Source organism: Haliotis cracherodii, unplaced genomic scaffold (assembly GCF_022045235.1).
Source record: "Haliotis cracherodii isolate W230 unplaced genomic scaffold, xgHalCrac1.p SCAF_13, whole genome shotgun sequence".
NCBI lineage: Eukaryota > Metazoa > Mollusca > Gastropoda > Lepetellida > Haliotidae > Haliotis > Haliotis cracherodii.
This window is the reverse complement of record NW_027266268.1, coordinates 39,345,937-39,362,125: the sequence shown is the minus strand read 5'-3', so window position 1 is coordinate 39,362,125 and position 16,189 is coordinate 39,345,937. Positions and strand designations below refer to the sequence as shown.

Here is a 16,189-nt window from a genome sequence, read left to right as displayed (position 1 = left end):
CTCGTGGGTTTCACTGAAGTGGTAAACGTCTGAGACCTGCATTACTTCGGGCTTTCCTCCAATATTAAGGTGACACGCCGCGATATAACTGGAATACTGTTAAAAGCGGCGTTAAACCCAACTCACTCACTCCGATAGGAGGGGCCGAAACTTGTATTTGTAACAACACCGCATCCAGCATGTCCACCAAACAGGTTTCTTAATTTGTCTTATATAAAAACGTGAGGGAACATTATTTACCAAAGTAAGTAAAGCAAGACCCCTTACTCCCTCCTCCCCATATCCAATGTACCCATAATGGGAATCGAACCCAGGCCACTGACAGAACAAACTAACACTTGGACCACTAACATGCCCTACTGCCGCTTTCCCTCAATGACCGAGCTTAGTGTATACCCTATCCCAGGAAGAACACAGACTTTCACACCCCTCTACCACACACCCCCACCCCCCACCCCCCAGCACCACCCCTACACCTCTCTACCACCCTTACATCCCTCTAAAACACCAAGGTATTAATCTAAAAAAGGTCATTATTTCATTTCTTTACGTTGACAGTTGCGAGGAGTGACGTGGTGGACACGGATAGACAAGGTCCGGGACGACGACGACTTCGAGGCAAAACCCAGCACACCCGCTAATGGCCGTCAACGTAAGGGGATACATGTAGATCATGTTTTACTCGGTGGATTAAGTCTTTGGTGCTTGTATCCACTGTGGATGTATTCCTTGCTTTCCCAGATGCTCAACCAGTTGCTGTAACTAATCGCCTGTCCAGATACCCCCCTCCCCCCTCCCCCAACTTCAGATGCAGCCAATATAACATAAAATGCCTTACATAAAATGCCTTACTTCCCAATAATGCTCCTAAAAAAGAAACGCATAAGCACAGCGTGGCTATAAGGAGCAACACACATTAACTGCGCTTCTGAACGCTTCATGTGTAACGGCATTGCACAATCAGCACGACAGCAGACACGTGCCCAACATGAAGACGGGGGTCATTTACTGCTTGGCCCCTCAGCCCATGGACGACATGAGAGTACGGGGCACACCATGGGGAGCTCAGCACTCGGTCTGTAGTGCATGTACAAGCTGTGGCAATGTCGTCCCCATCTTCCCGAAGCAAGGGCTTAAACTGACTTTAAAAGTCTAGTTTCCACCCTTGCCGAACTAGGCTGGAATTTCCAGGCTCGATCGTAGCGCCACCAGTGGCTATTACGAGTTATGTCCCTTCTATGTCTCTCCCGTTGACCAATCAGATTCCACCGCTCATATCACTTGCATTGCTTCAAACAAAGTGAAGGCGCCCTGTCCAGACGATCTGATCGATAATCAAGTTCTATATTGTAATAAAACGGTACTGACCTCGCGAAGTGCATCAGCTCAGGAAGAAATGTCGTCCCACGTGTATCCCCGTATTTCCGTGGGTCGTTACGTGGTTCTTGTTGTTACCCTGCCTGCATTAAGGGCTTAAAACAAGGTCGTGCAACGTGCATGCACGTCGCAATATAAGTGCAATCATTCTGGACGCGACGTTAAACCCCATTTCACCTCACACCTCACCTCACCTTCTTTCGAGGAGTATTTATGCACTGGTAGCCAAGTAATCTAATGAGCTTCAACGCACTATGCAGAGTCCCTTAACAATGCCAGCAAGGATTCGCTCATCTTGGGTTCGAATCCGAGATTCACCTCAACTGTGATCCTTGGTTTGTCAGCACCATACCGATGCTCGTGCATCTTCCCGAGGCAAGAGAGTTAACTGACTTTAAAAGTCCAGTTTCCTCCCTTGCCGAACTAAGCTGGAATTCCTGGACTCGATCGTAGCGCCACCAGTGGCTATTACGAGTTATGTCCTTTCAATGCCTCTCCTACTGACCAATCAGATTCAACCTCTCGTATCACTTGCATTTGTTTCAAACAAAACGGTGGCGCCCAGTCAAGACGATCTGATCGATAATCAAGATCTATATTGTGATAAAACGAGTCTTACATCGCGAAGTGCATCAAATCACGTGAGCACCTTGATTGAAAACATGAATAGATGTAGAAAATATCTTATGACAACGAGTTAGCGGTGCAAATGCTTGCAAATGTTGCAGTCGACCGAAATCTGCATGACACTTTACGAACCGGATTTCGATTTCTGTGCGCGATTTTGATGACTATGCATATACTCGTTAGTCCAGCCAAAATGTAACTCCATAATACCAGCCTAGTTCGGCAAGGGTGGAAACTGGACTCACTTGCCTCGGGAAGATGATGCTCGTGGTTTCAACAAAGTGGTAAACGTCTTAGCCCTGCATCACTTCAGGCTTTCCTCCCACATTAAGCTGACACGCCGTGATATAACTATGAAATAAGTTACAGTTCAAGGCGGCGTCAAACCAAACTCATTAACTCACATATTTTACATTTGCTTCCTCAGACTTCGAGATGGCCAACGAGGATTCTGAGGAAGAGGGTGAGGATGAAGACACCTCTACTTGTCAACGATGTGTCGACTGTGTGTGTGGGATACCCAAAACTCACGGGAAGTCTCGCGAGACTCCTGAGATTTCCGAAGATCAGAGAATTGACTTTCTCAATCAGAGTTCTATGTGGAAAACAGTCCTCAATGTTAACGCAGCGATTGCCTTCGTCATTTTGGCGTTTCTTTTTGGCTTTTTTCATTAACACATCCTTCACCAACAATAGCCAAACACTTTTGAAAGAGACTATGTTGAGAGTGTAGAGGGAAAAGGGCTTCACTTTGAGCACCTTGTTTTCTTTAAATACCGTGATCTGAGACACTGTAAAGTGGTATATAGGTAGATGTAATACTAATCTATAGATATCAACACATTTGAAGATACACCTATGTGTTTAAAGTTGTTTTTGACAGCCCGAGCCAAGTCGGACCCAACACAAGCCAAACACTTTTGATAGAGACTATGTTGAGAATGTAGAGGGAGAAGGGCTTCACATTGAGCACCTTGTTTTCTATAAATACTGCAATCTGAGACACTATAAAGTGATATATAGGTAGATATTAAACTAGTTTATAGATGTGAATACATGTGATGTTACATCTGTGAGGTTTAAGTTGATTTTGACAGCCCAGGCCAAGTCGGACCTAACACTTCTGACAGAGATTTTCCTAAGAAAATACAGCAAAAGAGTTTGACTTTAACGGACCAGTTTTCTTTCAATGCGATACACTGTGACATTATAAAGTGGGATATATGTAGATATAACACAGATCTATAGATGTAAGCACATTTGAAGATACATCTGGGTGTTTAAAGTTGATTTTGACAGGCCGGGCCAAGTCGGACCAAGCACAAGCCAAACACTTCTGACAGAGATTATGCTGAGAATGTAGATGGAAAAGGGCTTCATTTCGAGCACCTTGTTTTCTTTAAATAGCGCGACCTGAGACACTATAAAGTGGTATATAGGTAGATATAATGCTAGTCTATAGATGTGTATCCATTTCATGATACATGTGTGAGGTTTGAGTTGATTTTGACAGCCCGGGCCAGGTTGGACCGAACACTTGTGTGACTGTTGAGAGTATAGGGAGAAGAGGTCTACTTTAACCAACGTGTCTTCTTTAAATACAATGAACAGTGACATTATTAAGTGGTATTTACTTAGATATAGTATTATCCTATAAACATAAACGCTATGCCGACAGATGGAAATTTGTATCCTGATAGCTAGAAGTATTTCATACGTTTCAAATCTTATTTCGTTTAACGATTGCTCTTTTACATGTTACCTCGATCAGCGACGCTTACACACAGCTCCACTTTCTGGTTTTCAAATGATTTACTCCGAATTACTGAATTATGATGCACGGTTTTGGTTGGTGATTGTTCAATAATGTCATGTATATATGTTGCATCAATAATATGTAGGTATGGTCGCCGATAATGAAGTAATTAGTCAATACCACTTTGGCCCATCTTGTCCCGGCCCGGCCCGACTTTTAGGTAATGCCCACATATCATTGTTGCCATATCAACCGGAATGGAAATTCAAACATATCAGCCTATCGCAAAACTGTATCGTCACAGTGATGTGGAGGTCACCAGCGCCAGGATCATATTACAGTTATATCACCAGTAGTGTTTGTATGCATGTCTGTAAATACCCCACGAACTGAATTCACCATGTAAGATGATCGCATTATGTTAATTTCACAAAAATGATCTGAAACATCATTTTTGAAATATGTATTTTATACAACTTCAGGTAACTCATACTAATAGTCACATATACCCTATTTTTCTCGCGAAAGTATTTTGTTTCAAATGTTGTCAGGAAGACCAGGCTTCCTACATTGTATTGTGTTTGTTTGTTTGTTTGTTTGTGTGTTTGTTTAACGCCACACTCAGCAATATTCGAGCTATATGACGGCGATCTGTTAATAATCGAGTATGGACCAGACAATCCAGTGATTGACATCATGAGCATCGATCTACACAATTGGGATACAATGACATGTGTCAACCAAGTCAGCAAGTCGGACCACCCGATCCCGTCAGTGGTCTTTTTACGGCAAACATGGGTTGCTAAGTGCCAATTCTAACCCGGATATCTACGGGGTTCCTACATTTTGAGGATTTAAGGGAGGTTGATACGGTATATTTATGTAAATGATAAGTTCAGCACTTCTTGTTTTTTGAAGTTGAATGTTACCTTACAATATGGAAAAATGTTCTCATGAAATAATTTGATGCGTCAGAGTTGTGACGAGTTTTAATACATCATTTCTTCTTATTTTTACCCAAACAGAAATTTTATCTTCTTTATGATATTTATTCCTGTTTTATTCTCTATCTTTATTTCCAATTTGTTCCTGTGGTTTGATGATTTCTATAATATATTTTAAAGTGAACTTTAAGGTGTTACAGAAGCTGTTAATAACTGTTCGCTGCACATACTGGAATCACTGAAAATAAAATTGTTGTTAAAAACAAACCTGTTGCGCCTTACGGAAGCAATATTCAAAGCACGAAAAGTGAGTGAGTGAGTGAGTTTGGTTTTTACGCCGCTTTTAGCAATATTCCAGCAATATCACGGCGGGGGACACAAGAAATGGGCTTCACACATTGTACCCATGTCGAGAATCGAACCCGGATCTTCGGCGTGACGAGCAAACGCTTTAACCACTAGGCTATCCGACCGCCCCTTGTGGGGATAGTTTTATGAAATTATGCTTAGTCTTGCTTGCTACAACAATATTCCCAAAATGTTCATGATCCTTAAGTATTTGTTTGTTCAGTGACCGAATATGTCTATACTATATTTTGCTAGGTCATTGCTCGTGCTGTCAACCCCTTGTTTACCTAGATTAGACTCTGATGTGGTATATCTGGAATGTGTCTGTAAGAAACCCATATCGTTTTGTGACTCGTGTTGTTATGTTAACCACAAAACAATTCTTACCAAGTATCAGACGAAACCAGGAGACGCTGCGTGTGTCGGTAAGCTGTGAGCGTGTTAGGCTATGCTTCATCGACATGACCCCTTGACGGTGAAACTGGTGCATTATATAAACGGGGGGGGGGGGGGGGGGGGGGGGGGGGAGTATGTTGGCCTACATACCATCTAGGAGGTTGTCTTATCTGAATGACACACGTCGGATACATAACCTCAACACGTACACTGACACTCGAGATGAGATAGGGGGATGGACACTGGTGGTCCAGTAGTCTGATGAGCTGCACAGTTGCGTCCCTTGGGTTTGCAGGAGCCTAAGATCGATGGTACGAATCCCAGATTTGTCGCTCGATTATGATTCTTGGTTTCTTTGCTAAATGGTAAACGCACCAGATCCGTGTATCACGTGTTTCCTCACATGGTTCCCTCCACCTCAACTTTACAACAGGCCCGCATGTGTTAGGGGCGTGAAGCCCGACTCACTAACTCCAATCCTAGCTTTACAACAGGCCCACATTTGTTAGGGGCGTGAAGCCCGACTCACTGACTCCAATCCTAGCTTTACAACAGGCCCACGTGTGTTAGGGGCGTAAAGCCCGACTCACTGACTCCAATCCTAGCTTTACAAAAGGCCCCCATGTGTTAGGGGCGTGAAGCCCGACTCACTGACTCCAATCCTTAACTTTACAACAGGCCCCCATGTGTTAGGGGCGTGAAGCCCGACTTACTTACTCTAATCCTTAACTTTACAACAGGCCCGCATGTGTTAGGGGCGTGAAGCCCGACTCACTGACTCCAATCCTTAACTTTACAACAGGCCCGCATGTGTTAGGGGCGTGACGCCCGACTCACTAACTCCAATCCTCAACTTTACAACAGGCCCGCATTTGTTAGAGGCGTGAAGCCCGAATCACTAACTCCAATCCTCAACTTTACAACAGGCCCGCGTGTGTTAGAGGCGTGAAGCCCGACTCACTAACTCCAATCCTTAACTTTACAACAGGCCCCCATGTGTTAGGGGCGTGAAGCCCGACTCACTTACTCTAATCCTTAACTTTACAACAGGCCCGCATGTGTTAGGGGCGTGAAGCCCGACTCACTGACTCCAATCCTTAACTTTACAACAGGCCCGCATTTGTTAGGGGCGTGAAGCCCGACTCACTAACTCCAATCCTCAACTTTACAAAAGGCCAGCATGTGTTAGAGGGGTGAAGCCCGAATCACTAACTCCAATCCTCAACTTTACAAAAGGCCAGCATGTGTTAGAGGGGTGAAGCCCGAATCACTAACTCCAATCCTCAACTTTACAACAGGCCCGCGTGTGTAAGGGGCGTGACGCCCGACTCACTAACTCCAATCCTCAACTTTACAACAGGCCCGCATGTGTAAGGGGCGTGAAGCCCGACTCACTAACTCCAATCCTTAACTTTAAAACAGGCCCGCATGTGTTAGGGGCGTGAAGCCCGACTCACTAACTCCAATCCTTAACTTTACAACAGGCTCGCGTGTGCTAGGGGTGAAACAGAGTTAGTTTTTACACTAAAACTGATCAAAACCTAGAATGACTTTCGGGGAATTAACCACGGGATCAACAAACCTTCAAAGACAACAGATAGAAGATTCAGGCAAAGCAGATATTCTTTTATTAAATGTTTTCCTCATCATCATAAAGCGTACAGACATAGTCAGACAAACTTCATCATCATCAAACAGAGAAATTGACGTGATGTAGGAATGCCAACGTGATGTACTTCGTGTCTCCATGCAAACGTGGTGTCACTCGTGTCTCCATGCAAACGTGGTGTCACTCGTGTCTCCATGCAAACGTGGTGTCACGCGTGTCTTCAAACATACGTTTATATACATATATATATATATATATATATTTATATATTTATATTTATAGGGACAGAGAGAAAGAGAGATCGATAGACATACGTGGTGTTTTACTCGAAGGCGTGTGTCTTACTCGTAGACGTGTACCATCAAGACAAAACACACAAGACTGGGAGGATGTGGGTTCTTTTGGATTGTTGTTTGTATTGGCAAAGCAATGAACAAAACGTTTCTTTCGGGAGAGATGGATGGCCCTGAAAAGGAGCGTTTGGAGATGATGAAAAAACGGGAACGTGAACCGGAAACCGGAAACAGGAACGGGAAAACGGGAAACGTCATCCTAGGAAGGAGGACATGCTACTTCTTTCGCGTTGCTCTGATTCGCAGGCTCCTGGTAGATCTGATCCTCACACAGATAGTGCAAGAAAGTAGCTGTAACATACTTGTGTTTCACCTCCCCGTCAGCTTGAGGTAGGCTCAGTGAGGGGGCGGCTTGTGGTGTTCCACCCAAGGATCATCATTGGCCGCCCATCTTCTCAGCTGCACGCCGCAATGAAAGCAGAACACGCTATCGGTGCTTTGCGTATACACAAAACCCGCATGGGCCATGTCTTCAGGAGTCTGGGCCATCTGCATCGCCCACGACTCAAACGAAGTGACCCTGCTTTCAAAAGATTGATGACATGGCGACGTCGGCTCACTTCATTTGATTCGTGGCCGATGCAGATGGACCTGCTTTCAAAAGATTGATGACATGGCGACGTCGGCTTACTGGACGGCGAATGCGGTGGTGGCAACCGCGACCATTCTCAGAACCATTCATGGTCTTACTCCACAGATGAATCTTGGATCCATAAGCATCCGTTAGCTCAATCACCATGGTTCCCTCACTCGTATTCATACTGCTCCTCCTCTCTGCCATTCTCATGATGCGATGATTGTTTTTTCACAAGTGACTCCACTCGAGTGGCTTCACTCTTTATAGGAGAGGGACCGGATCGAACATCGCTGCACGCTGATTGGGCCGACACATTGCGCGCTGATTGGTCCAAAACGCGGCGCGCTGATTGGTCAGTTCCGCCACCCGGGCTGAGGCTCGACTTTTCCAAAACGGATCGACCCTTGTGTTTTTTTTCCATAGGAAATGGATTTTACCATGAGAGAGGATGCCATGAAGGTGGATGTGCCCACCTCGTTTGAGGAGGAGGAGGAGACGAAGGAGACGAAGAACACCCCTGTCCAACCACCTGAGAATGATGACCTCATTTATGTGATTGCTCATAACGTGAGGGGGTATGATCTGAACTTGATCATGAAGGGCATGCTCCCGCATCCGGTGAAACCCCCAACCGAAATTCAATAAACGCTACAGATTTTCCAGACGACCAGACCTACAGAGGTCCCTATCCATCAGCTGACATGTACTATACCGAGGGCATGTCTCCCACGGAACGCACCGTCTTCCTCCAGGGGCATACCAAGAAAGTTCAAGAAGGAGCCTTGTTTGACTTGTCTGTCTATATGAGGGATCCTGCCAAGTACCTTGCTCTGTTGAGAGATGAACGAAATACCATCCACGATATCACCGTCATCACCGAACATATGGTGAAGGTGACCAATACCCGCAAGGAAGAATTTCTCACACCCCCATCCTTATGCCAATGTCGTCGTGGCTGCTTGGGTCACCGCACAAGCACGTCTTGAGATGTACAAGACCCTCAGCCCGTTGGCTCGCACGGACAGTGTCTTAAACATTCCTCAACCTGGGGAATGGAATCCAGTGCTGGGCAATTTGTTGGGTGATTTAAGAGACGAACTGAACACCATCAAGACGTTTGTGTCAGGAGGTCCCAAAAACTATTGAACCAAAGACCCGATGGAACGCCCACGACCTGCAAAGTGCGAGGGTTCACCTTGAATTACAGAAACCAACAACGCCTCAACTTTGACACCATGAAAAGACTGATTATGGGACAACGGTCTGGGAAGAAGGGGGAGAAAATCAGCTTGGATCACCCCCATCAGATCGTCCGTAAAGGACCTCAGCATGGCAAAGATCTTGTGACCCAACCCACCAAAAAAGACTACAGCACCGTTTACGACAAGCGACGCATCATGTACGATGAAACCACAGGCCTGCCTGTAGACACGCTCCCCTTTGGGTACAGAGACTAGACCATTTGGTGATGTTCCTCACGCTGTGTTGGCTCTTGGTGTTTTATCTGGAAGACAGACGTGTTCGGAGAGAGTAGCATGTCCTGCTCACTTCCATCCGTGAAGCCATGAACCCACGGACCGAAAGTGGATCGACATACACCACTCCTAGAGACTAAAAAAACAGGATCGAAATCTGACCAATGAGACACTAGGGTTTTGGACCAATCAGAGACCGTCTCCACCCTGGGCTCCCCTCTGATTGGTTGATAAACCGTTGTGCTTTCTCTCCCATGGTACAAGCCTTACCATATGGAAAAGAAACACAACGGGTGTGCCACACGGGGTGCTGTGTTGGACAGAAACCAACCAATGAGAAGGTCGGATTTTCCACCGATCAGGAAGCAGGGTTTCAGTGCCTTTAAATACGACAGACGTTCACTTGCCATCACTTTTCACTGTACTGTCCAAGCATCAACGTCATGTATCACTGGGAAAACGTCTACTACTACTTCCTCAAACAGAAGAAGAGAGGAGACCCAGAAGAGGGGCGCGAGTACGAGACCGTTCTAAACCCTGAACAACATCAAAGTCTGATGACCAATGATGGGCGTCTTGTAATGGATGACATAATGGAGGATTAGTTAGCTCTCCATCAGTAGATGCTGAGATTGAGTGCCTTTTACGCAGCTTCCCATGTCGCGATAAATGAGGAGGTAAAGATCGCAGCAGCAGAAGCAGGCGTAGTTGCTGCAACAACACTCCTCGCAGCACTAACCAAGGCGGCAGTCGCGGCAAAGGTAAAGACGCGATCTGCAGCAACAACACTCACGGCAGCAGAAGCAGCAGAACAACTCATCTCAGCAGTAACCTCACCACCAACAACATCATTCGGCAGACCTGTGTGATGACTGTGTGGCAGGATGTATATATTTGGGATTATTTTCAAAAAGTGGTTTAGTAATAAACTTATCCAAAACATAGGTATTTGTGTATTTATTAAATAAATTAGTTTACTTAGTCCACTAACTCACACCTCAGTAACATAATCTAACATGTGGTGATTGATTCTTTGTGCTAAGGCTACTGCGGTCTCAGCCTAGCTTATTGTTCTCTGCCGGTCAGCTTGGCCTGGCTTTGTATTTCCCGCGTCACATGACCACCTTGGTCATGTACTTCATACCTTTACTATGTGCACCATTTCTAGTCACAACTCTCACTGGTAAAGGACAGTTCAGTTTGGGGTGAGTTAAATATATTTATTATCATTGTACTTAGGTTTCTAGTATATATAATGTATTTTAGTACACTCATATTAAGTCATTTATGTTCCATAAGAACAGTATATCATGTATATGTTATAAACATGAATTATCAGTATATTCATGTTAGTGCAATATATATTTAAATATTGTAAGATGTTACCATTGAGGTATATGCAAAATGAGTGTACTAGATTTAAGCATGTATTGGTACTGTTTTATCTTGAAAGTGTAAAATATCAAAACATTATAATTGTTGATTTTATCATACATATGAAATGCCTAAAAATGTTGATTGTTATACTGCTAGATGAGTTTCACATGCCATGTATACAATGTATGTGATGTTTACCATACCAGTAAGATTCATGTAGTTATATGTCATTTATCAGGTCACGTAAGATACTGCATGACCAGTTTTGATGACATCTGGTGGTTTGGCCTCCGTCCCTTAGACGAGGTGAGGGTTACTTCCCTTAGTTATACGTATATTTATGTCAACATGTCATGGCATAATTGTCTATACTATTGTAATGTTATATTGCTTAATATAGTATTATTTAATTGCTTTGTAGTGTATTCAGTGATATCATCCTCACTGAGGAGATATCCGCCATAACATGCTTTACCGTACTAAATGTAAAGTAAGCGTTCACATTATATCTTATTGATTGGTATATCAAACACATGTAATAGATATATAATGGCAGTATTTTTTTAATGATCTATTGGTTATGATGTTTGCCTACATTTTATAAATATTGTGTTTTAGGGTTTCTTCATCATCATCATAACCACTGATTGTGGACCATCATTGGAATAAATCCAGTTGTAAAAACAGCATACTTTTGTGTCTCCATTACCCTGCATAAGCCTCTGCGACAAATGGCATCCCTGGTGGGATTATTCCAGCTGACAAGATGGACACATCAGATAGCCTGACCCCACAGACATCAGAGTTGTGACGTCATTGAGCCTGCCCACATTCATAATGGCTTCCGTGTATGCTTTATATTTATTCATGTTTTAATTCATAAGTGAAAGTGACACTTTATTTCTGTGATATAGACGCTGGTGATATACTGAGTACTGTGATATTGACACTCCTCTGTCATGTCAAGACCTATATTTTATTCTTCTGTGATATCAAGACTTATATATTGAAGTACCTGTGACTGAATTTGTGATATGTGTTAGTGACACATCGTGGCGCCTGGACACAAGAAGAAGATTTACGTACGTGATATCTGACATTTGTGTGAAATAGTTTATGTGTACAATTACTCTGTGATTATACATTGTTAAACGGTAGCTACCTGTGATAGATAAACATGTGATAATTGTGATTATACATTTCCTTGCTGTGATATATACTTGTCTACATTTGTGATATTTAGACTTAGTGTTATATCCTGTGACTGTTGCGCATACTGTGATATCACCATTTGATTATATACTTAGTACGTACATATTTCATTGTGGCCACTTAGCATTTTACATCTTGCATGTTGTAGTTTTATATGTGACCGGTCTTAGAAAATGTTTACATAGGTATTACATTTTTTTGTACTTGGGTATTACGGTATTAGATCTTTGCACAGCACCCTTGTCTTAACCTATTACTGTCTGCTTTGCTGTCAAACTTTAGTTCTTTGCCTTCAGTCAGTTCAGTTACTAACTACGTGATTATTACTTGTATCACTTGTTGTTAACTGACAATGAAATAACGTTTATACCAACAATATCTAAATAAAGGTTAGATTTATATCATGTCTTAGTACTTTACTTATATCACTAAACCAAACTTAGGCTTATTTATTTTATAAGTTTGCATATACTGGGGAAACTTTAGTTATGTAAGCCCACATTGGTAAGGACGTCCTGCGCGCTGCTACTGCATTGCTATTAACTTTCTTTTTGTTTTGATTGCAGCCATGTAAGTGTGAATCAATTTATTTGCCTTCATGTTGCATACTGCTTTGCGCGGCCTGCAGCGTTTGTGCTTTGCTTCACCTGCTTAGTACACTGAGTCCTCTTTATTGTTTATACTTTTGTTTTCCCCACTTATTTTCAGCTTAATCACAGCTTACACTCATTTCTTTTTGTTTGGGAGTGTGCCCCTCTCACCTTTTGAGGGGACACATCATATATTGCTCACTTTGTTATTTCCAGGTTGCAGGTACATTCTTCATTTCAGTATTCAATTTATTACCTTGCACTCTATGTATTATCAGCATGGCTGATCTATCCGAGGAGGAGTTTGAGACAGTCATGGCTTCTCTTCAGAAGCTGGGAGTTGACCCAGATGTAAGATCTGGTGTTGAACTCAAACAGTGGATGGAGAGCCATTCGTCTGTCCCAACTCAAGTGAAGACAGAAGAAGTACCATATGCCTCGTTCAGACATAACCCAATAGAACCACTGCAGAGTTTTAAGAGCCTAAGTGTCAGACAGACACCAAGAGTGTCCTCTTTTTCAGGTGATCCTGCAGCCAAGGGGGAAGCTTCTTTTGATATATGGCAGTATGAGGTTGAGCGTTTGTTACAAGATGAGACTCACCCTAGAGAAGATGTCATCCAGGCTATACATCGTTCTCTTCGTGGTAATGCAGCCAGAGTAGTGATGCGACTTGGACCTTCAGCTTCCATTTCCCGAATATTTGAGAAACTCAAGAGTATCTTCAAGCCTAGCGAGGTAGGAGAGACCCTCCTAGCCCAGTTCTACAGTGCAAGACAGGGTCCTTCTGAAGATGTGACAACATGGGGATGTAGACTTGAAGACCTCTTGTATGATGTCAAGAGTCAAGGTTTCTTGAAGGACATGGATGCTGACCAGATGCTCCGTAATGTGTTCTGGATGGGTCTACGTCAAGAACTGAAGGACATTAGCGGCCACAAGTTCGATACCATCACAGACTTTGACCGTCTCAGGGTGGAGATCCGTCGAATAGAGTATGGACGAGAAGTGAGGATGAAGGAGTTCAAAACTCAACCCCAGAAGACCTCGTCAGCAGCTCCAGCTAAGCAAGCCATTGCTACACCCACAGCCGAGAACTCCGAGATATCAGAGCTGAAGGGGATTCTTTTCAAGCTTTCAGCTAAAATGGATAACTTGGAGCACCGACTTCCTCCAGCACCACCAAGGATATCAGGAGCCATGCAAGGCCTGGACTTTGCACCTGAAGGGGAAAATGAACAGTTACCTCATAGACCACCGCGTAGGGAGGAGCGTTGCTGTTACAACTGTGGACAACCTGGACACCTTCAGATTGGTTGTTTGATCAGGACAGACCACAGACGAGGGTATTTAAACCGGAGAGGACCTATGTCAAGGGGCAGACGTTAGGTTCATATAGACAGAGCCCCACTGAAGTTCGTCCTCAGCTACCTCCTGGACTCATTGGATCAGCAAGTGAAACATCAGTTACAATCAGTGGAATATCATGCAAGGCTCTGCTTGATACTGGATCCACTGTTTCTACTGTTTCTGAGTCATTCGTAAAGGAACATCTTTCAGGAACAGAGATCAAGCCCCTGAAGGACTTTATTCATATAGAGTGTGCTGATGGTAAATCTCTTCCGTATAGTGGTTATATTGTTGTAGAAGTAGGTACTTGTGGAATGGAGGCATTGAAGGAACCAAGCATGTGTTTGTGTTTAGTTGTACCTGATAGTGCCTATAATTCTACTGTACCAGTCTTGTTAGGAACAAATTTCCTTTATCCGCTTATGGAAGACTGCAAGACAAGGAGTGGGACCAACTTCCTTCAGACAGTTGAGCTACATACTTCCTGGTATTTAGCTTTTAGGAGTATTTTGCTTCAGGACAAGGCTCTAAAGAAGAACTTTGGGAAGCTGGGTGTTGTGAAGTGTAATGAGCGTACCAAGATCATTGTCCCTCCTAACACTACAACCACCATCCGAGGCTACATTGACAAGGAACTCCCCTATCGAGATACCTGTGTGATGATACAGCAAACAACACATGCTGCTGTGCCACCTGGATTGGAGATAGCCCCTGCTATTTTCAGATTCAACTACAAAAATAAGTACATCCCGGTCCAGGTATCTAACTTGTCATCTCAAACTGTAGTCATTCCCCCGAGAGCTTTGGTGTGTGAGATTCAACCAGTTCGGATTGAGGAGGTATCAACTATTAACCTTGAGAAGATGGTGAAGGAGGACATGGAACATCCTTTGGACAAGGTGGATATATCCCCAACAATAACTGAAGATCAACAGAAGTTATGTGAGGATCTGTTAAAGAGATACAGTGATGTGTTCTCTACTGGGGATATGGACATTGGTCATTCTACAACTGTACAGCACAGGATCGAGCTAACAGATGAGGTACCCTTCAAACAGAGACATAGGAGGATACCACCAGCCATGTTTCCTGAGGTCAAGGATCATCTCAAGCAACTGTTAGCTTGTGGAATTATTCGACGCTCACACAGCCCATGGGCTTCTAACATCGTGCTTGCTCGCAAAAAAGACAATTCCCTGAGGATGTGCGTGGACTTCAGATTTCTTAATAATCGGACTGTTAAAGACAGTTACGCTCTACCCCGGATCGATGAGATTTTTGATAAGCTAGCAGGGAGCAAATTCTACTCTGTCATGGACATGAAGTCAGGATATCACCAGATTGATGTTGCTGAGGAGCACAAGGCCAGAACAGCTTTCACGGTTGGACCACTTGGGTTCTATGAATATAATAGACTCCCATTTGGACTTGTGAACGCACCTGCTACTTACCAGAGACAAATGGAGGACATGCTTGGAGATCTGCACCTCGAACTTTGTATGATCTACTTGGATGATCTCATCGTCTTCTCCAACACCTTTGAGGACCACCTAGTCAGACTAGAGAAGATCCTACAGAGACTACGGGAGAGTGGAATCAAGCTGAACCCCAAGAAATGCGAATTCTTCAAGGAGAGGGTGAAGTTTGTTGGTCACATTGTTTCAGCTGAGGGGATCCAGACAGATCCTTCTAAAACTGAAAAGATTGTGAACTGGCCTACTCCACGCAACCCTGAAGAAGTTCGCCGGTTTCTTGGCTTTGCTGGCTATTACCGGAAATTTGTGAAGAGCTTTTCCAACATAGCCCGACCACTTAGTGATCTCTTACCTCCAACAGTGAAGAAGAAAGGACCGAAAGGAAAGAAGCCGGGAGCAGGATTACCTTGGCATTGGGAAGCTAGTCAGCAAACTGCATTCCAGAAGCTGAAGGAGGCCCTTACATCACCTCCAATCCTTGGGTATCCGGATTATTGCAAGCCCTTTGAGCTACACACTGATGCAAGTTCTTTTGGATTAGGAGCAGTGCTGTACCAGGAGCAAGAAGGAACAAAGCGAGTGATAGCATATGCCAGCCGAGGACTCAACAAGGCAGAGAAGAATTATCCAGCGCATAAGTTAGAGTTCCTAGCACTGAAATGGGCAGTGACAGAGAAGTTCTATGACTACCTGTACGGACACCACTTTACTGTCTACACCGAC

At 43.9% G+C, this 16,189-nt stretch overlaps 2 protein-coding genes across 2 annotated transcripts in view; both read left to right on the top strand.

The window, feature by feature from the left end:
* The window catches only part of LOC139459335 (sodium/mannose cotransporter SLC5A10-like), a 32,313-nt gene extending 29,401 nt beyond the window's left edge, over positions 1-2,912 (top strand). Inside the window, exons 14-15 of the mRNA XM_071240795.1 lie at positions 559-652; positions 2,432-2,912. Coding sequence (XP_071096896.1) covers positions 559-652; positions 2,432-2,679 — 342 coding nt within the window. The 3' untranslated portion in view covers positions 2,680-2,912. The remainder of the gene's footprint in view (positions 1-558; positions 653-2,431) is intronic.
* Positions 2,913-12,920: 10,008 nt separating this feature from the next.
* Positions 12,921-14,030, top strand: LOC139458704 (zinc finger CCHC domain-containing protein 18-like). The gene has a single exon (XM_071240116.1). It carries the CDS (start codon positions 12,921-12,923, stop codon positions 14,028-14,030), a length of 1,110 nt encoding a protein of 369 aa, XP_071096217.1.
* Positions 14,031-16,189: the final 2,159 nt, after the last annotated feature.